This window comes from Myotis yumanensis, unplaced genomic scaffold, assembly GCF_028538775.1.
Source record: "Myotis yumanensis isolate MYYU_CA2020_CCGP unplaced genomic scaffold, mMyoYum1.0.hap1 SCAF_3, whole genome shotgun sequence".
NCBI classification, from domain to species: Eukaryota; Metazoa; Chordata; class Mammalia; order Chiroptera; family Vespertilionidae; genus Myotis; species Myotis yumanensis.
The window spans coordinates 86,586,405-86,608,327 of NW_027223754.1; the positions used below are offsets into that span (position 1 = coordinate 86,586,405).

General features: G+C 43.1%; 1 protein-coding gene across 4 annotated transcripts in view; it reads left to right on the forward strand.

Moving 5' to 3' along the window:
• Positions 1–15,079: 15,079 nt before the first annotated feature.
• RB1 (RB transcriptional corepressor 1) overlaps positions 15,080–21,923 on the forward strand; it is a 203,191-nt gene continuing 196,347 nt past the window's right edge. For 3 of the 4 annotated variants that reach the window (XM_070409052.1, XM_070409054.1, XM_070409049.1), the window contains exons 1-2: positions 15,080–15,351; positions 18,837–18,963. In XM_070409052.1, coding sequence (XP_070265153.1) covers positions 15,233–15,351; positions 18,837–18,963 — 246 coding nt within the window. In that variant the 5' untranslated portion in view covers positions 15,080–15,232. The remainder of the gene's footprint in view (positions 15,352–18,836; positions 18,964–21,923) is intronic. The other variant, XM_070409050.1, reaches the window with a different exon arrangement.

Consider the following 21,923-nt stretch of genomic DNA (forward strand, 5'->3'; position numbering starts at 1 on the left):
CAATTTCTGAGGGAGCTCTAAAGCCTCCCGCAATCTCCTTGAACTGATCAATCACAATACCCAAAGGAGCAGTCTGAGTCCATTCCATAACGTCCGTCCAGTAAGTCCACAAAACAAAACCGAAAAAACACAAACATAAACAACAAACTGGCCCGAAAATACAGTCTTCCAACTCGATGGAAGCGAAAACCGAAGCGGGAGCGAACCGCCTGTAAACCGAAAACAATGGCTGCTCGCCACCCAGTGGCTGCAGACCAACAAGCGGGTGCGACCCGCCCGTCTCAGATTGGGGTTTCTACAGACCTTCCGACTTTTCGGAAGCAAAATTACACCCCTACAGATACAGATGGAGGATCGAGGTGTCCCCCGACTCCTCCCGCCCTTTGATCCCCATGTGCGTCCACGATCAATGTGGGCGATACAGATTTCAGAAGTGAGCTCACACAGAACAGATAAAGCACACAGAACAGAATACAGACACTTACCGCGGCCACGCAGATTCTATGAATTGGGGGAGTCCCTACATGGTCTTGGGAACCCCGGGCAAGCCCCCAAATGTTATGCCCAGATTTCAAGATTCCCAAGAAACCACATCAGGGAGCCAGCCAATCCGATACAAAAGCATAAGAATCTGTATTTCAAGCTAGCTTGAGCTCCCCGTCCACCAGACCCACCGACACATCGGCTAGCCAAGTGACCAAGAGACCGAACCCCGCCTAGAGACGGGTTTTAAAGGGGGGGTTGGAGTAAGGGGAGGAGAAAGGACTGTGCTCTGCCGATTGGCCAGGCGCAAATCGATGTCTTGTTCCTGGGTGTGGCTAGCAGAGTCTTAGACTTCGGGGAAGAACCTTCTTGCCAAGCACGTGGCCAAGGTCGTAGCCCTTACCCTGGGGCAAGGTGGAGGGTGTAGCCCTCGCCCTTTCACTAGTGAAGACAATGAATGGACTCCGGCAAGCTTGGCCGTGGTGGCTCAGTGGTTGAGTGTCAACCTAGGAACCAGGAGGTCACAGTTTGGTTCCAGATCAGGGCACATTTCTGGAATGTGGGCTCGATCCCCAGTGAGAGGAGTGCAGGAGGCAGATGATTGATGATTCTCACTTATCGTTGATGTTTCTATCTCTCTCCCTTTCCCTACCTCTTTGAAATCAATAAAAAAATATTTTAAAAAAGACTAAATAAATTGCAAAATATACTATAGTTATGGATTAATGATTAAAATAAAAATCCCAGCAGTCTTTTCATAGAAATTACTAAGCTGATTGTAAAATGCATATTAAAATTTAAAAGACAACAACAACACAAGAATACAAAAGAAAATTCAAAAAGTAGAAAAAAGTTGAATGGCTAATGTTACTTAACTTTGGGAATTACATTGCTGTATTCATGTAAGGATAGAAAACAGATCAACAGAACAAAATAATCTAGTAACAATCCATACTAATAAAAATAAATTGATTTGACAAAGATACCAAGGCTATCTAATGAGGAAGGAATGTCTTTTTTTTCAAACAGTACTAAAACAACTGAATATTTATATGAAAAAAATGAGCCTCAATCCCTATCTCACACTGTATACAAAAATTAACCGAATTGAAATTTATAGAATACTACATGCAACAACTGTAGAATATACATCTTTTTAAAGTCACATGGAACATTCATCAAGATAGACCACAGGCTAGGCCATTAAACAAGTCTGAATAAATTTCAAATGATTGAAAACAAACTATGTTTTTATTGAAATTAAAGGACAAACAATCTGGAAAATTCTCAATTATTGTGCTGTACTTACCCTATCAATTTCTACAAAAGGAGTGCTATAAATCTTTTATTATAATTGGGGATTTATCTATTTTTCCCATTAGTTCTGTCAATTCTTGCATTGTGAATTTTGAAGCTATCTTATTTGGTACATGCATATTTAAAAATGCTGTATTTTCTTGAGTGACCCTTTTACCAATATGAAATATTATTTTCATCTCTGGTAAAACTCCTTGTTCTAAAGCCTACTTTCTTTCATATTAAAATAGGCACTCTAACTGTCTTATGGTTAGTGTTTGCTTTTTAAAAAATATTTTTATTGATTTCAGAGAGGAATGGAGAAGGAGAGACAGATAGAAACAATGATGAGAGAGAATCATTGATCGGCTGCCTCCTGCACACCCCCTACTGGGAATTGAGCCTGCAACCCAGGCATATGCCCTGGACTGGAATCGAACCCAGGACCCTTCAGTTCACAATCTGATCCTCTATCCACTGAGGCAAACCGTCTAGGGCTAGTGTTTGCTTTTTAATTACACCTTCTTTCTTTTGTTTGGAGTCTGATTGCTATCTCTCTACATAAAACGCTAATATACTAAGTGTCCCTCCAACAATCTGACCAGTCGCTATGACGTGCACTTACCTCCAGGGGGCAGACGCTCAGCACAGCTGCTGTGAGGCGCACTGGCCATTTACAAAGAAACAGCACCATGGACCTGGCGCCAACAAAGCAACACTCGGCTTCCCCCCATAGGGACACAGGCACTGCCACCACCCCGGAGTGACAGCCCACCAAATTGCAGCCAACGCTGCCAAGAGCCCATGGTGCAAAATGTGGCCCACAGCCCAGCCCAGCCTGGAAACGGTGGCTGTGGGCGCCAGGTAATGACGTCACACAGCAACACCCGGCTTCTTCTCCCTAGCTGCAGGCCATTTAACAATAAACGGCACTACGGACCTGGCACCCAAAAGCAACATTCGGCTTCCCCCAAGTGAGATACAGGCCCCGACACAAACCCGTTGTGACACCCCACCAAATCACAGGCAACGCTGCCGAGACACCAAGGCGCAAAATGCAGCCCACAGCTCAGCCCAGCCCTGAAATGGTCGCTGTGGGTGCTGGGTAATGATGTCATGTAGCAACGCCCAGCTTCCTCTCTCTCGCGACTAGCCTCCTTGGAGTTTCTTCAGCCCAGGAACATGACTTGCTTTATAGCCAGGTGCAAACATTTCACACGTTAACCAAATGTCTGTGAAGCGTTTTCCTGTGCCTCATCTCAATCAGCGGTTCTCAACTGGTGGGTCGCGACCCCTTTGGTGGTCGAACGACCCTTTCACAGGGGTCACCTAAGACCATCCTGCATATCAGATATTTACATTACGATTCATAACAGTAGCAACATTACAGTTATGAAGTAGCAACGAAAATAATTTTATGGTTGGGTCACATGAGGAACTGTATTTAAAGGGCCAGAAGGTTGAGAACCACTGTCTCATTTGCTCCTAACAGAAAGTCCTGGAGTAGATAGATAGGAGACTTAGTGGAATCCTAGTTTCTTTTCATTATCTGGAAAACAGAGATTTAGAAAGTTTAGAAACTTGACCTGACTGAAAAGAAGTAAGAAATGGTGGAACTTGAAAATGACTTCAGGTTTTCTCACTGTGCAGAATATAGTCAAACACTACTACAGTTAAATATTTCACCCTTTGTTCTCCCTGTGTGATCTACAACAATAATCTGCTTCATATTGATATTTACTGCTGTGTTGCTGACAATTACCTGAAAGAGAAGTTGGGGTGCTTCACTGGGCTGGAAATAATTTAGCTAAATCAGAAAGCAGGTCTAATTAAGCAAGTTCATCTATCTATCTATATATATATAAAGCTCTCGCTGGTGCTAATAGCACGCGTGTGTTTCAATCTGTCATTGTCGATTGTGAATTTGGTTGACACTTCTATTATAGAGAAAGGGCAAATAGCGATATTAAAATATTTCTTCTAATTAATTTCCTTTCAATGTGCATGAATTTGTGCACTGGGCCTCTAGTAATGATTATAATAGGCACCTCTGATGAATTAATGTTATAAACTTTATTATATGTGAGAACCTCACAACAGTGACTGTATATATTTTAATGAAAAATTATATAGTTAATTATATAGTTTTTTCTTATTACAAAACATCAGACATAGAATTGCACAAACCTAAATTTATTGTATAAAATTAAAATTAAGAGAAGCACCTGCCTGCACATTGTTGTTTATCTTTTGAGGCCTTTTTCTACATGCAAATGCACTTCATTAATTCTATGAATGTGCCCCCACTCAGTATTAAATGCACCTCAGTCTCAGTCTCATGTGAGCATCTTTCAAGAGGCAATATAAATGACCCTAATCTCAGAACAAACTTCTTGGAAGAAGACAAAGAATTTATCTGCTAGATTCACTTATTGAAGTTTTTCTCCATGGACATTAAACCCCCCACATTTTTGGGTTGTACATGTATAGGCACTGTCAGGTCCTGCATTATCTCATTCCTCATTGCCAACAGAAAAGCTCTGGGGCAGGAGGTGACAAGATATTGTTTGGGTATAACGTGAGTCACCATTGACTTGTGCTTCTATGCAGTCTGTTGCCACAGCAGTATAGCCCACCAGGAGTTGGTTGCCACCATCTTGGCTGGTATAATACAAGTGGCTAATGTGGAGCCAGTGAGGCCAAGAGCATCTGAGTACATAAGCAGTGTTCGATAAAATCCATTTCTTGCACCATTTATTTTCACTCATGCCTTTCCATTATATTCACCCCCATACTGCATACATACAATAGGGGCATCCAGTTTTGTGTGATCATACCTTCACTTCTTCCCTAAGGAGGAAGGAGCAAGTCCATTTTGTCATAGTCCTGTTCAAGATGGTGTCCAGCCACAATCTCTGAAAAGGCACAAAGGTTAATAAAACAAGGTACTGAGACCATAATTAATAATCTTCCTCTTTCTTGCCTTAACCCTTTAATATCCTTCTGTCAGTCACTTATGGGGCCAAGATCTGTCAGCAGTAAGGGGGCAGGATCAGGAATGGGGGTAGAACTCATAGATGAGGCAGCTCCCATTTGGCTGAGGACAATTCTCAGTCAACATTCACAGCAGTTGGGGGATGAGTGTGCCAGTAGATAAAGGAGATTTAAGCAAAGTACCAACATTCATCCAATACAAGGGGCTAATCCTACCTCCACTCTTTATTCCTTGCACCCTTATATTCTAGTAATAGTAACACATATTAGCTGTTGGTTCAGTGCATATACTGTATCTTGGAGGACAGTGCCCAACCATGCCCTAAGTCTAGAGCATTTTGTTATGCAACAAGATCTAACTAATACAGATGAGTTACATAAGACCACAGGGGCCTTTGGTCATGTGTTCATTGTTTCTCCTCTTTTGTCATAAAATGGATCCTTTGGTCTGAGAAACCATTTCAATAGACCAGGCTTCTATAAATTCTCGAATAGTGGTCCTGGCAGAGGCACTGAGGGCAAGAAAGGCAAATTCATGACTAGATTAGGTACCAGTTCTGATGAGGATGAATTGCTGCCTCCTCCCTTGTATAAGGAATGCAGTGTGATCAATCTGCCATCAAGTGGGTGATTGGTCTTTTCCAAGAATAATGCCATATTTTGGTCTCTCAAATGGTAAGTTGGCAATTAAGCAATGACAGTAAACATCAATGTGAATAGATCAGAATTGGTGAGAAGGAGTCCATATTTTTGGGCCCTTGTAAGACTTTCATCACTGCCACCATGACTTCTCTATTCCTGGGATCTTTGTGCTGGCTAAGTTATTTCATTCACCTGGTGCCAGAGAATCTCCTCTGTGATTGATGCTCTTTGGTGGGAATTAACATGAGACACAAAGATAGAAATGCTTTATTCTCACTCCCATAGATCCACTCATCTTCTGCTTTCTGACCAAACTATCCCCAATACTCCAATCTTTTTCCCCCAAGGTCCTGACCAAGCCAAAAAGTTCATGTATATTCCTATCTCAAGCCACTTATTATTCCTAAGAAGTAAACAATCAAGTTACTGCTCACAAATCTGCTCAAGGGAGGATTTACATCATCACTGTAATTTGGGGCATCAGCAATGCATTTTTAATAGCACCTACATTTTTTACCAACCCATATGTAAACTAGGTCAGAGGTTCTTCCTCCTCCATCAGTTGGTCCTAAAGAACCTCCTTTGGCCAAAGGACTGAATTCAGGGAGAGGTATCAGTGCAAGAGAGTTGGTGAAATAAGAGTTTGGATCATTTGTTCACTTAGCTTACTCATGCCTTCTTGGTCCCTGCATGGGCCTGATCCTGAATGTACTATATCCATTGTATAATAGATTGATGCTATGCCTGCCAGTGGCAATAACTTATAACTCAGTGTATAATAATCAGCTCATGATGGGCTACTCCTATTGTTTAGGCACCTTAAGGTCTCCCATAATTAGGCACTCAGTTCCACTTGGGCCAGGTAGCACAAATGACTGATTTTTCAAATAGAGATAATTCACTATTGCAGAAGGCATTGCATTGCTCCAAAACCTCAGAGTATACTTCCTACTGGGACTTACCAGAGACTCTATACATTGCTTATCCACCACAAATACATACCATTGGATTTGGTGGATTATACTGCTCAAGTAGTAGGGCACCTTGTGCTGAAGCCTGGACCTAATTTTGAGATGTCTCTTAATTTGGCACCCACTTGCAAATAAAAGCTTTTGAGTTTAATTTATATTCCCAAAGACAATATATACTGCCCTCAAAATCCAAAAAGGTCCACCACTATGTGATGAGTTTCTCTGTTAGTGGCAGGAAGTGAGAGGTGCAAAAACTTGTTCTTTACATCAGTGAAGATATTCTTAGCATTCCCAGAATATTGGAATCCTAAAAACTTCATCAACGTGGCAAGCCCTTGGATTATTTTAGACTAGAGGCCCGGTGCATGACATCGGTGCACGACATTCATGTGCCGGAAGCCGGTCCATCCTTGCTGCTTGACACAGTCGCTGCAGGAAAGAAACATCTGCACAGCATATGTTTCAATGGACCTGGCGTATATAGCATACTGTTCTTAATATGTTTGCTCCCTTTAGCGCCATGTGTTTTAACCAAGGTAACCTCTCCGAGAAAGGTTGTTTCCCCAGGTGGGGATCTTTCCCTGAGGTTAGGGAGGGGATACAACCCCTTAATTAAGTGCCAGGCGGGTAGTTAAGCTACATAATCTTTACTCCCTGGAATGGAGATAAGAAACGCCCTAACCTTTGTAATAGAAATTGACAAGATTAAAATCGGCTGGTATAAATATGGATGTAACAAGACAATAAAGATGAGATCCTCATCAGATCCTCATCAGATCCTCATCAGTTCCTAACCAGAACTCCGACCAGAACTTTGGCTGGAGCTCCTGGCTATAGGTCCTGACTAGGCTGCTGATCAACTGAAGGCTGTCTTCGTGTCATTCCTTCTTCGCCGACTCCGTCCACACCTTTGGGGACCCCTGGACCCGCTGGGATTAGACTCCAGCATTCATGCACTGGAGGGGGGCGGGGGTCTCTCAGCCCGGCCTGTGCCCTCTCAGTCTGGGAGCCCTCAAGTGATGTCCGACTGATGGCTGTCAGTCAGATATCCTTAGCAGTGCTTTGGAGGTGGGAGAGGCTCCTGCCACCGCCGCTGCGCTCGCCAGCCCTCAGCCCGGCTTCTGGCTGAGCAGTGCTCCCCCTGTAGGAGTGCACTGACCACTAGGGGGCGGCTGCTGTGTCGAGCATCTGCCCCCTGGTGGTCATTGTGCGTCATAACGACCTGTCGTTCTGCCGTTTAGTCGATTTGCATATTACCCTTTTATTATATAGGATTCTATCCTCCATTCTTTGACATGCGTTTGCTTTACTAGGCCATTTAGATTGTGTTATTCAAAGTATAATCTACAGACTGGTGTTGTTAATTCTTGGTTACTGGTTCATGGCAAGATAAATTCAGAAATTAAAATTAAAAAGGATAGGAGTACACATTTACTTTCTAGCCTCAGGGCTATTTCAATTCTTCTGTCTTCTGTCCTGGTGAGTACAAAGGGACAAGTACTCTAGATTAATGCTTGTCAAGCTATCTGTGGTGAAGGACCAGTTTTTTCAATATGTTTTAGAGCACTCCAGGGTATTATCTATTTATACCCTGTTCAAGGAGATGAGTCTTCTGATCATGTGCTTGGATGTCACAGCAATGTCAAATTTCTACAGGAAATCATAGCCTTGTAAAAAAAAAACAACTGCCAATAGAGGCCCTCCGACATTCTTAGTGTGCTTTAAAGAGACAGTTGGCTGCCGGGGGTATCATTTTCTCTTGCAAGGCATACACTTCCATAAACAAAATCCATCCCATCCACAATCCTTAAAATTATTGTCCCCATATTGTTCAAGGATCATAGCCACCACACTTTCCAATGCCTCACCTTCTACCTGCACTGCATCCCAGTGGACACAGGTGTGATACACTGTGTGGCCTCACTTACTACATAACTTACTATGCCAGGGGTCTTTGTCACCCTGAGATATCAACTCCAATATCCCATCCCATCTGCAGGACATTCCTGGTACCTTCTTTTAACTTGGGTTCTCTAGAAAATACAGCCCGAGTGCAATTTGAGAGAAACAGGAGTTAAGACAAATGGGAGGGGACAGTTAAGGAGAAATGAATAGTGTAATACCAAAACTAGCTATCCCTTGGTATCAAGTTTAACTGATTGCTCAGTGCCATGAGCACATGCTAGGCATGGAGATACGATAGTTAGCAGAACAGATATAGATCTATCCTCATGGATAGGGTCGGCTTTAGGGTATGTGAACAATGCCTTTAGAAGGGTTTTATGCTTGAGTTAATGTCCTATGTCATCATCTTGAAAAATCTCAATAATTTTTGAAAAAGGAGTTCTGCATTTTCATTTTGCACTGGGCCCTGCAAGTTGTTACCTTGTGCTGCTAATGTAAATTGCAGTTTAGTGGGGGAATCAATCATTCTCTCTCCAGAAGAGTGTGAATTGGTGGCATGGAGAGAAGGTCATGTGGCAGAAGAACAGCATAAAGAGATGAACAAAAACACCATTCACAGGGGCGGGAAGGAGGGGAGCCCAAGTGTAGCAGAAGGGGCTCTTTTTGTTGTCTTCTTCACTTCCACCCCTTAAACTAATCATTAACCCTGAATAATCCAGGTAAATTGAGCAGGTCTCTGTTTCTTAAACCCCGAAAGAATCTAAGAGCATATACATATGGGAGGTAATTTAAATCATGAGAATTGAAATAGAGCAAGAAGAAAGTTGAGGATCTTCTAGGCTACTGCTGACTCACACTATCTTTAAAGAAACTTTTTAATTTCTGATTTTTCATGAATTGATACTTTTGGGAAATAAAATTTAAAAAGTACTAGAAAAATCAAATGAAGTCACATCACATACAAGCTCATATTTTTTAGTATTTTAAACAGACATAAAATTATATTTCAGAAAACAATTAGAATAAAAGATAAAAGGATAAAAAAACCTACAAAACTGCACTTTGTTCACTGAAAATGCACATGTAGATGATTAATAGAGGATTGCTAATACAACCTTAATTTGTTATGATTTCACAGTCATAACAACTAAACAAACCTTGGTAATAAATTAGCAATTTCCCACATTAAATGCTATAACAACATTTAGTATTTTAAGTTTGTCACTATTTAAAGTTTTAACATGACAAATGAATGTGCCTTTTGCTTATTAAAGTATCTAATCTAGGTTGGATTGGGGACAATGCTACTAGCAGGAGATAATGTAGTATATCTAAACTGTTTCTATGTTTTATTTAACAACACTCATAGCAGAGAAACCAGTCTCTCAAAGGTATGTTTAAGGAAATGGAAGAAAAGATTTTAATGCGATTTTAGCAAGCTCAGGATATTCATTTTTAATTTTTATTCAAAAGAAGCAAACAATGCTTTATTTTTAAAATCCATTTTCAACTCTTTATCTGTAGCCAGGTTCCAAAATGTCTCCTATTAAGTAAGTTATAGCTACATTTAAATTACCTTTCAATGGGAGAAATGAATTTTACACCCATGAATTTCTTATGTGTGAAGTTTATTTTCATGGAAAATAAAAATTCAAAATGTTTTATCAAATTCAAAATTGGTTTCTCTATATTTTATATGTTAACTAGACACCTGGCCCACGGATTTGTGCACCAGTGGGGTCCCTCAGCCTGGCCTGTGCCTGCTTGCAATCCGGGACCCCTCGGGGGATGTCGGACTCCCAGTTTCGGCCCGACATCCTCCAAAGGATAGAGTGGGAGAAGTGGCAGGCAGTCGGGGAGGAGCCTGAGCCTGGGCCAGGTGCCACACTGCTCCCACTCATCCTGGCTCCGCTGCACCTGCTGCCGCCTGATAGGTGCTGCCATGAAGGGGGGAGAGGCTTGCACCGCCGCAGCTGCGCTTGCCAGCCATGAGCCGGGCATCTGGCACCCATTGGTCAGCTGAGTGGGAGTGCACTGAGCACCAGGGGGCAGCTCCTGTGTTGAGCATCTGCCCCCTGGTGGTCAGTGTACATCATAGTGACCGGTCGACTGGTCTTTCTGTCGCTTAGGCTTTTATATATAAAGATGCCACTCAATTTTGATGGCTTTATTGCTTCATTTGTCAGTTTGTGGTTTTAGTACTATACTATGAGTTATGGCTATGAACTCAAATATACTTCTGAGTAAAATTAGTACTAACACTTAGGTATTTAATCCCTTGGGATCATTTCTCTGGTCATTATTTGGTTTACTACTATCATTACTAACTTGCTGATGTGTGTGTCTTTTCTTGACAAAATGGGGCAGTAAGGCTTATTTTGCCATCTATAATTTAGGGTTATAAACAAATGACACAAATTTTACTTCCCTAATGTAGCTATGCTTTTCAAAAACAGGCTTGATTAAAAATTCAAATGACTATAAAATAATATTATAGAAGTAAATAAACATATAAATTTTAACTTACTTTTGGGTTATAGTTGACAAATTAACCTTGGAAAAACGTGGTCCTACTGCACATGACAAAGGCATAGACATGCTACCTGCAACTCATCACACAAGTTGGAGAACACCTGTACTGCGCTATACTCTCTTTAATGAGAGCTGTCCAATCATCATGAGTTTGGATATTGATGAAATATTAAATTGCTAAAAAAAAATGCTGCTAAGCATTTAATCTTAATTTCTGTACTTATCTTCTGGTAGACCAAACACAAACAGTGTGCAAATTGGCACTGGTCCAAGGACCACTTTGAGTAATGCTGCTTTAGAGAACCTGCACTGAAGAGACTGGGAGAAGTGGTGGAGGAGTTTATGAAGTAGCAGAAGGGAGGAGGAAAACAAGGAGACCATGGGTTTGTGGAAGAGGAGGTAAGTATTAAGAAAGAAGAAGTGGTTAACTGTGTTAAGTGCCAGAAAAGTTAAATAGGCTGAGGACAAAAAAGAAGCCATGAGTGGACAATTAGGACATCAGTGACTTTTGAAAAAGTGATTTCAGTGGAGTGCTGGAGTGGTGTTGCTGGTAGAAAAAAAGCAGGCACTAGTAGGCTGAGGAAGGAGAGAGAACATATGGGGACTTCTCTTTCAAAAAGCTAGATTGTAAAGACATGGAAACAGTATGGTAGCTTATTAGTGCAAAAAAGGTCAAAGAAAGACTAAAAAAATTATAATATCATTGAAGGCACCCCAAACTGAAAAAGTGCTATCTCCAGATAGAAAATCTAAGAAAGATCGTCATTTGGACTTAATGGCAATCTTAAAACTACTGTGGAGGTGTGGGAAGTTCAGGGGAAGCTTCTTTTAAGAATCAGCAAAATTTCAATACTTCTCTGGTAGTGCAACAGAAGATAAGGATTTTGATTGACTTGATTTTTCCTGAGTTGTGTATAAAGATTTAAATGTAGTAAGGAACAATTTAAATTACATCCTTTTGTAAATTGAGGAATCTCTCTTTGACTTATCATAATTGTGGTAAATCCAGATGTTAACAAACTGGGTTTAATAAAGCAAGTCATACCTATATATGAAGAGAGTTTACTTCAGTTCCCAGAACTTTCCTATGCTCTCCTGCTCTCCTCACTTTTAACAAATAAGAATTTACTGTGTGCCCAACAGTGTGCTAGGTACTAAGGCAATAATGATGATTTGTTCTCTATTCTGAAGGAGCTCATTAGAGAAAAATCGTGTTATGATGTTTTCTGGTTAAGTTAGAGGCTCAGTTATGCCACTGAGGACCCATTTTTTAAATATTCCTACTGTGACATCCTTAATATTTCTGCTTTATTCTCAAGTCAGGTGTTTTAGGTCACAATGCTGCAGCAATTGCATGGATAACAATCTCATAATAGTTAAGAAGTAGAAGAATTGTGTCATACTTATATCTCATTTTATCAGGCTTTCAGTGGACTATCTTTGGTCTAGCAAAAACCAAAATTTCACCCGGAGTTCCTGCCTACAGTACTCCTGGGCAAGGTGAATAGGATTAGAAAGGATTACCACTTTGATGATATCTTCTTTCTGTAGTTGGAGCTGGTAATGGACTCTACCTCTTGACAAACTTTTGGCCTCCAAGAGAGGGTTTCTGAACTTTGGCTGATATAGCTGGCTTACAAATATACCTGGGCTGCTGAGTAGGCCAATGATTGCCAACCCTTTGTATATTCTGGCATATGTCATGGTATACACAGAAAATGGTAATCCATCATACCACTCATTGGGATAAACCCAAGAGGTTTGCAGCCATACCTTGCCTGAAGGCTCCTGCTGCCTCAGCCCTGCTCAGCTTTTCCAAGGATAAGGAGATTCACATCAGAGCACAACTGTATTTCGATCACTGCACCTTAGTTGGGAAGTTCTGGAGGGACAATCAATAGCATCTCCCAAAGAGAAAAAAACATGTACTCAAACTATACAATTTATTACTATAAGTGAAGACCAAGAGATGGAAGAGAGAGCTTCTGAGCTAATGTTTGATGGTGGTAGTTCTAGCAAGCTCTTTGGTGATGTGTTTGTGCCTTTGCACATGCTGCTTCTCTCTTCTTGCTGTTTTCCTTATCAGTACAATGTAATGGATAAGCAGAGTCCAGTATACCTGGGTTCAAATCCTCTGCCACCCATCAGCTCTGGAATATTGGGCAAATTAATGAACTCCTCTGAGCCTGTTTCTCCATATGCAAAGTGGGATAATACTATGCACTACTCATTTGAAATAATTGTTTTGTTTTTGAAATAATTGTTTTTGAGGACTAAGATAATTATGTAAAACTAGAGGCCTGGTGCATGAAAATTCATGCACTGGAGGGAGAGTCCCTTAGCCAGGCCTACCCCATCTCACATTCTGGGAGCCCTCAGGGGTGGGAGGAGACCTGGCAATCAGGGCAAGGTGACGCCCCATCACACCTCTGCTGCTGTCACTGCCGGCAGTGCAAGCCTCGGCCGGCCCTGGTTACCTGCGCCTCAGGCCAGCCCTGGCCAGCTGGGGGATGGGGGGAGGCTGAGGAGACTGGGGAACTCCAGAGGCAGATGTGTGGAGTGGCCGGGCCACATGCCTGCTGCCCCGGCAGGGCTGAGGGGACTGGGTGCCGCCATCTTGTGGCTGTGGGCACTGCCATCTTTGAGGGTGGGGAAGTCAATTAGCATATTCCCTCCTTATTGGCTGTGAGCGCCGCCATCTTTGTGATGGCATGAGGGCCAATTAGCATATTCCTTCTTTATTAGATAGGATTACCAACACAACTTAATGTTAACCAATAAATATTTGAGGCTATAAACAAATTAAAAGTTTGTTTGGGAGTCTTAAAAAAAGAATTAAAACTTGAGACCCAGATTTAGGAAGCAATCCAAACTGCTCTCAAGAGAACAAAGGAAGAAGGATTTATAAAGGCAAAAACCACAAAATATAATTCTTTCATGCAAATGAACTATTGCTGGGTAAGTACAGAGATTAGTTAGTTCCAATATACTAGAGGCCCTGTGTACGAAATTCTTGCACAGGTAGGGTCCCTAGTCCTGGCTGGCGATCAGGGCCGATCTGTGTGTTGACTGGCGGGGAGATGGGGGGAGGGGCTGCTGGCACTTGCCTTGGTTGGCCTGGGGCCTGCAGGCAGGGGGCAGCTCCAATGTAGAGTGTCTGTCCCCTGGTGGTCAGTGTGTGTCATAGCAACTGGTCGTTCCACCGGTTGTTTGGCCGTTCGGTCGATTTGTATATTAGGCTTTTATTATATAGGATGTAGGGAGGCAAAAAAAAATAATTACTTCCTATAATGAAGGAAGTAAAGCCCATACATATATTTCCATGTAGCAGTGCCTGTTCCAGGATGTTTATGGCAGGGCCTGAGCTGAGTGTAGCAACTTAATAGCTGCTCTAAGAACTGAAGCACAAGATGTGGCTGGGCCCCACTTCCCTAATAGCCTCTATTTTAAGTGACTCTTAGCAATGCTTATTCCATTTAATTTTTCCCCATTATCAATAGTAAGCCCTCCTTAAATGTTATATCTCCCTGGCAAAATTCTATTCAACTGCCACTGTTCCTTTGAAGATGTCCCTTAGACATTCTAGGTGCCTCCTGTTTCTACACCACTAGACAATTTATTACTATAAGTAAAGACCAAGAAAACATGTTATGTTTTCTGGTTAGGTTAGAGGCATGAAAACATTTATCACACTGTAATCTGTTCCTTACCCACAGTCCTCCTCTCTTCCCTAACTAGTGATCCTGCCATTTGTATCTCCTGGTGACTGGCAGAGTCCAGCTCCTACTATGTGTCCCGGCAATGTTTGTTTTTGTTTGGCCCACTCTGCTTAGCGGACGGGGCGGGAGGGCTGCGGTGGAGACCCGGGGCGCCGCCCAGAAGGAGGGGGGCGTGCCCGCGGGGGGTGCAAACGCCTGATACTCCCGGCGGGGCCTGAGCCGCACCCCATGATCCACCCACAGACGAAGATGGGCCCAATCTCGCCCGCCAGACTGTGCCATGCCCCGTTCCCGGCACCCATGCCCGGAAGGGAGCGTTTCGGGTAGAGACAGGTTCGGGCGGCGGCCGCAGCCTCAGGAAAGACGCCTGGGCGCCGGCCCGGGCTCCCTGCCCAGCGCGCCCGACCTCGCGCCCCCGCCCCGCGCGCCACCCGCCGCCCGGGTTCCCTCCAGACGCCGGCGGGCCCGGAGCCTCGCGGACGTGACGCCGCGGGCGGAAGTGACGTTTTCCCGCGGTTGGACGCGGCGCTCGGTTGCCGGGCGGGGGAGGGCTTGTCGGTTTTCCTCAGGGGACATTCATATTATTTTTGTAACGGGAGTCGGGAGAGGACGGGGCGTGCCCGGCGTGCGCGCGCCCTCCCGCCCCGGCCCCCCTCACCGCTCGCGGGCTCTTGCCCTGGCAGGGACGTCATGCCGCCCAAACCCCCCCGGAGAGCCGCCGCTGCAGCCGCCGCCCCCCCGCCGCCGCCGCCCCCTCCTGAGGGGGACCCCGAACAGGACAGCGGCCCCGAGGACCTGCCTCTGGCCAGGTGAGCGAGCAAAGCCGCTGCGACGGCCGGCGCGCGGGAAGGGCGCCCGGAGGATGCGTCGGGGCTGGCGCCGCAGTGCCTGGCGGGGGCGCGTCTCCGCCGGGGGCCGGTCCGCGGGAGGAGGGTCCCTCCGTGCCCCCCGCGGCGGCGGCGCGCCGCGGGGAGTGTGACAGGGGTCTGGGCGCGCGAGCGAGGGCAGAGCCGCCGGAAGGGGTCTGGCTCCAGCTTGACAGGTGTCCGGCGGGTGGGGCTCCAGTCCCTGAGCGAAGTGACAGGTGCCGCCTTCCCTCCGCGGGACTGGCGGCTCGCAGGCGGCGGGTAATTTCGAGGCCCCGTCAAACGGGGGGCGGAAAAAAATCCTCCAAAAACAACACAAAAGGACTAGTGTCTGGCGGGGAGTGTTCTCCCGTGGAGACTCGCAGCGCGCCGGTGGCCGGGTGACTTTCTGTTCGGGTCTCCTGGGGATGCAACAGTTGGCAGAGTTCTCCAGGCGTGCAGCCGCCGCGAGCCTCCCCCGGGAGAGGCCGGCCGGGCCGCGGGCGCTGCTGCGGAGCCGCCATTGGGGCGAGTTCGGGGTCCTGGGGTCATTCGTCCCCCGGGCACTTGGCCGGGGTGCCGTTTGGGGTTCCCTAAGGCCATGCTTCGAGTTCTTGGGGCTGCAGAGCCATGGCAGTGACTGGGGGGACAGAAAGCTCTTTAGAGGACCCGGTGTGTGAACACAGGTTTAGCCTACGTGCCTAATAGTCCCTAAACTGCCTCTTCTTTCTTGTTCCATGTCAGTTGGCTTCAGCACGTCTCATTATTTTTGTCCCTTTTTGCCTTTTTGGCTGTGAGCCAGCCGGGGGTCCTGTTGCTCCCCTCCCCCCCCCCCCCCTTTGTGTGGGTACAAAATTGGTGTCCTTGTGCTCCCATGAATGGACTTTCCATTTAAGAAAGTCACGATACCAGGATATAATAACGCAGCGGAACATGGCAGGGAGATATTTGTTCTTTTTGGCAACATCTTACTTTTCTCGGTTGCGATTCTCTGTGGTTAAGAAGCTAAGATCGGAAGAGTATGATTGTCTTTATTCTTGTCAGCACTGGTCCTCCTGAAGACCACGTATCCATTGCAGGGGAATGAGACTCCTTTCTGCCCTCTCCACTCCCTCCCTCTTTCTGCTCCATTGCCAAGTCCTGTTTCTTTCACCTCCCCAGACACGAATAGAATTCAGGCCAAATTGTAAAAGACTGGAATGGGTTTTTGGAAATGGCTTGTGAAAGACGACTAAAAATTCATATATTTAAATAGACTGCCTTGTGGGTCAATTAAAAGTCATACTCACCAGTTAAAGAAAAAAGCCTGAGGATGTTCTGGGAGAAGACATGAATTTCTGATTAAAATCTGTTGTATCGAATAGTTGAAAGTTTCCCTTTGGAAAGAGCAGTAAAGACACAGTGAAGTGTCCCATGTTATACACAGAGCTTTGGAAGCATTCTCGATTATTGTATGGTAAACAGAAATGTTGAAGTTCTGGTCATTATCTGAACTTTGTTTTTTTAAAAAACACATTTTTTTCTAGCACTTTTTACATACCTTAAATGATGGAATTATTAAATTACCCTGTAAGTCAAAACCATACAAAAATAGTTTGCTCTTTATTATCCATATCCACAAAAGGTTTCTTTAGCATGGGCAGCCAAACTCTGTAGACTAATTGCTTAGCAAGGATAGAACCACTGCCTGGCAAACTGAGGCCAAGAAACTTACTGAGGTCCCAGTCGAACTGGACTTCCGGTCACAGAGTCCATTTCTACCTTGAGAGTTGAGATCTTATTTCTGTTGCATTATCTCTGGCCTAAATGGTGTAATTGGAAGGGAAACTCTCACTAGTATCAGCATGCTATCTTTATTGTTGAGATAACCGAAACTGAATTATGTTTTGAGAGAGGGTTGACAGTCTGGAATAGTGGTCAAGGACATGAATTATGAATATGAAGTTAGATTGTTGGATTTATGTCAAGGTTCCCACTTACTGGCTGTCATCCCAGGTGAGTGCTTAAACTTCTCTGATTTGGTATTTATCTGTAAAATAAGGGTAATAAGAGTACTTACCTAATAGGGCTAATTTGGGGATTTAGGGAAACCATGCATCTAAGCTACTTTATACTGGGGTCATAGTAAATACTCAAAAATTATTAGCTATTTCTCATATTATTATTATACGGACATTATTTATACATAGAGGCCCAGTGCACAAATTCATGCACGGGCGGGGTCCGCTGGCCCGGCCCCAATTGGGGAGGATGGCGGCTGGGCCTGTTGGGAGAAGGAGATGGCGGGAGGTTGGCCTCCCGGCCAATCAGAGCCGGGCCGGCTGGGGGAAGGGCGATTGGCCGGTGGGCCCTGCCCCTGAATGTGGTAGGGGGTGCTGATCAGGGGCCAGCAGCCTGGGGGAGGGGCCATGGGTGGTTGGCTGGACAGTCCTGCCCCTGATGGGGTGGGGAGGCCATCCTGGGTGGGGCTGGCCAGGAGGAGGGGGTGCAGGCCAATCAGGGTGGTGGAGGCTCATTGGGGGTGTGGCCATCTGGGGGGAGGGGATGCAGGCAGTTGGCCAGTTAGCCCCACCCCCTATTGGGCTGGGGGGTGTGATCAGGGGCAGGCCAGCTGGGGGGAGGGGCTGATTGGGGGCAGGGCTGGCCAGGGGGACGAAGGGAGGAGATATTTGGCCAGCGGCCCACTCTTGATCAGGGTGGGAGAGCCCAATCAGGTGCAGGCTGGCAGGAGGGAGGGGCCACGAGGTTGGCCACCGGCCCTACCCCCTAATCAGGCATTTACTGGCTACAGTGGGCGTCATAGTGACCGGTTGTTATGGTTGTTATGGCCGTTATGGTCACTGGCTTTTTATAGATAGAGAGATTATACATATGGTTAATATTCAAAAATTATTAGCTACTCCTCATAATATTATTATTAGATGTCAAATAGGCATTAAATGAATAAAAAGGAATTATCCAAAAAGAATAATTTATGTCAAGTTAATCATTGTGTAAGAAATGCCAGCAGGTAGATTACATATGAAACATTGATAATTATAGACTCTATTTTAACTAAGTCACTGGTAGTGAATTGATTCTGTAATAATGGGTTTTTCTCTTCTTGCTGTTATTGTTATCCCAGTTTCCCCAAACAGCTTTAGCTATTTTACTTACTTTCCTTCACAAACTATTTTGCTGCTCTGAAGCATGATTCATCAAGCCAGCAAACATATTTCATTGTGTGGTATCCATATTTTGGAAAAACTGAAAAAGATAACCATATACTTAAATTCTAAGTGTAAATTTTTCAAAGATAAATTTATCCTGTAAAGATAAATAAGATCCTAAAGTATTTAGTGATGCTAGCTTTTCAGAATAGTGCTACTATTCGCAAACCATCGAAACAAATGTTGACTTAGTTTAATTTATGATTTTGTGCCTATTAAATGTATATCTTTATTTGGTAGGCTTGAGTTTGAAGAAACCGAGGAACCTGATTTTACTGCATTATGTCAGAAATTAAAGATACCAGATCATGTCAGAGAAAGAGCTTGGTTAACTTGGGAGAAAGTGTCCTCTGCAGATGGAGTATTGGTAAGAATTTGCCTAAAATTTTTTAATACATTTTTATCACCGTAAAAATAAATATTTGGATCACTGTGGAAAATTTAGAAAATAGAAAAATTCAAAGAAAAGAAAAGCTAGTAATAATTCTATTACCAGAGGCAATTTACCTCTGATAACATAAAAAAATCACAACATAACTTCCCCACCAAAGTATTTTATTTATTTATTTATTTATTTTTTCTTTTTTAAAAAATCTTTATTGTTCAGATTATTACATTGGTTCCTCTTTTTTCCCCCCATAACTCCCCTCCACCTGGTTCCCACCCCACCCTCCGCCCTCACTCCCCACCCACTGTCCTCATCCATAGGTGCACGATTATTGTCCAATCTCTTCCCGAATCCCCCACACCCCTTTCCCCCCCAAGAATAGTCTGTCCATTCCTTTTCTATGTCCCTGATTCTATTATAATCACCAGTTCATACTGTTCATCAGATTATTTATTCACTTGATTTTTAGATTCACTTGTTGATAGATGTGTATTTGTTGTTCATAATTTGTATCTTTACCTTTTTCTTCTTCTTCCTCTTCTTAAAGGATACCTGTCAGCATTTCATATAATACTGGTTTGGTGGTGATGAACTCCTTTAACTTTTTCTTATCTGTGAAGCTCTTTATCTGACCTTCACTTCTGAATGATAACTTTGCTGGATAAAGTAATCTTGGTTGTAGGTTCTTGGCATTCATCACTTTGAATATTTCTTGCCACTCCCTTCTGGCCTGCAAAGTTTCTGTTGAGAAATCAGCTGACAGTCGTTTGGGTACTCCCTTGTAGGTAACTGAGTTTCTTTCTCTTGCTGCTTTTAGGATTCTCTCTTTGTCTTTTGCTCTTGGCATTTTAATTATGATGTGTCTTGGTGTGGTCCTCTTTGGATTCCTTTTGTTTGGGGTTCTCTGCGCTTCCTGGACTTGTAAGTCTATTTCTTTCACCAGGTAGGGGAAGTTTCCTGTCATTATTTCTTCAAATAGGTTTTCAATATCTTGCTCTCTCTCTTCTTGCACCCCTATAATTCTGATGTTGGTACGCTTGAAGCTGTCCCAGAGGCTCCTTACACTGTCTTCATATTTTTGGATTCTTTTTTCATTTTGCTTTTCCAGTTGGGTGTTTTTTGCTTCTTCGTATTTCAAATCTTTGACTTGATTCTTGCAATCCTCTGGTCTGCTGTTGGGAGTCTGTATAATATTCTTTATTTCAGTCAGTGTATGCTTAATTTCTAGTTGGTCCTTTATCACAACATCGAAGGTTTCACTAGATTTCTTGAGGATCTCACTACATTTATTGGCGGTTTCTAGAAAATTCTTGAAAAACCTAAAAAGTGTGGTTTTGAACTCTATATTCAGTAGTTTGCTTTCCTCCATTTCTGTCATTTGTGTCCTGTTTCTTTGTCTCGGTATTTTTTATGCTTCACTGTGTCGATAGAGGGGCTTTCTGTGCTAAGTGTCCCAATTACCTGAGGTAGACACTCTTGGTGCACCCCCTTGTGGGCTTTGTGCACAGTCTTGTTGTAGTTAAGCCTTGATTGTTTTTTTTTTTTTTTTTTAAATATATTTTATTGATTTTTTACAGAGAGGAAGGGAGAGAGATAGAGAGTTAGAAACATCGATGAGAGAGAAACATCGATCAGCTGCCTCCTGCACACTCCCCACTGGGGATGTGCCCGCAACCAAGGCACATGCCCCTGACCGGAATCGAACCTGGGACCCTTGAGTCCGCAGGCCGACGCTCTATCCACTGAGCCAAACCGGTTCGGCAAGCCTTGATTGTTGTAGTTAACACTGGGAGGATTTGACCTCCAGGCCAATTGGCTGTGAGAATCAGCTGTGTCTACGGTGGGAGAATTTCTGTGCTGAAGACACCCTTATGGGGCAAGACTTTCTTCAGTGGGGCTTTGGTGCTCACTCCCCACCAAAGTATTTTAAAGCCAATCTTAGGTATATTTTATTTATAAAAACTTCACTATAATATAAAGACATTTTAAAAACAAAGTCATACCTTATAAAATAATTTTTAATATCTTCTGTTATGTAGGAGTGTTCAAATTTCCTGTAAGTCTTAGAATTAGTTTTATTAGAATTAAGAATCTTTGATAATATTTTGATGTTTCTTCTATTTTTTTCTTTGCATATAATATTTGAAATAATTACTAGTGCTTTATATGTACTGGGGAAATATTATAAGCACTTTGTAAATTACTGATTTAGCAATCCATTGGGATGTGAAATATAAAATCCTTATTTTACATGTATTATGTAAAATCTTCATTTTATAGATAAAGACACTGAAGTAGAGTAGGGTCAAGTAATTTGACCAAGTTCCCTGGCTGGTAAGATCTAAAACACAGATTTGGGATCCTACTATACTTTTGTATCTTGCTTTAAATGTTTTTCTTAATATCACGAGCATTTACTTATTATTAAATATTTTAAAAAATATGAAAATGTAGTTTCCAGTAGAAGTATAATATTTTATTCATTAGATGCATTTTAATTTTTTAATTCTTACTATTATTAGGCACTTATTTTCCCCTAACTATTTTACTATATAAAATAATGAGATATCTGTCCTTTCTTATTCATAAGAATGTTTGCCACAAAATAAGTCCTTGATAATTTGTTATATAAATTAATGAATGACTCTCTGATTGTTAGAGTCAATTTTTATGAGTTGAATTACTGAGTCAAAAGCTATGAACATTTAAAAACTCTTGATAATTATTGCTGAATTGCACTCCAGTCACTTTTAATGAATTTATTTTTCATCAGCATTGTATTAGAATACATCTGTCTCTTTTTACTGATCAGATCAATACAGAAAAAGAAAATCTCTGCTGTCTTAGTCTACTCTGTGTACTATAACAAAATACTGTGGGCTGTGTAGCTTATAAAGAACAGATATTTATTTCTCACAATTCTAGAGGCTGGGAAGTCC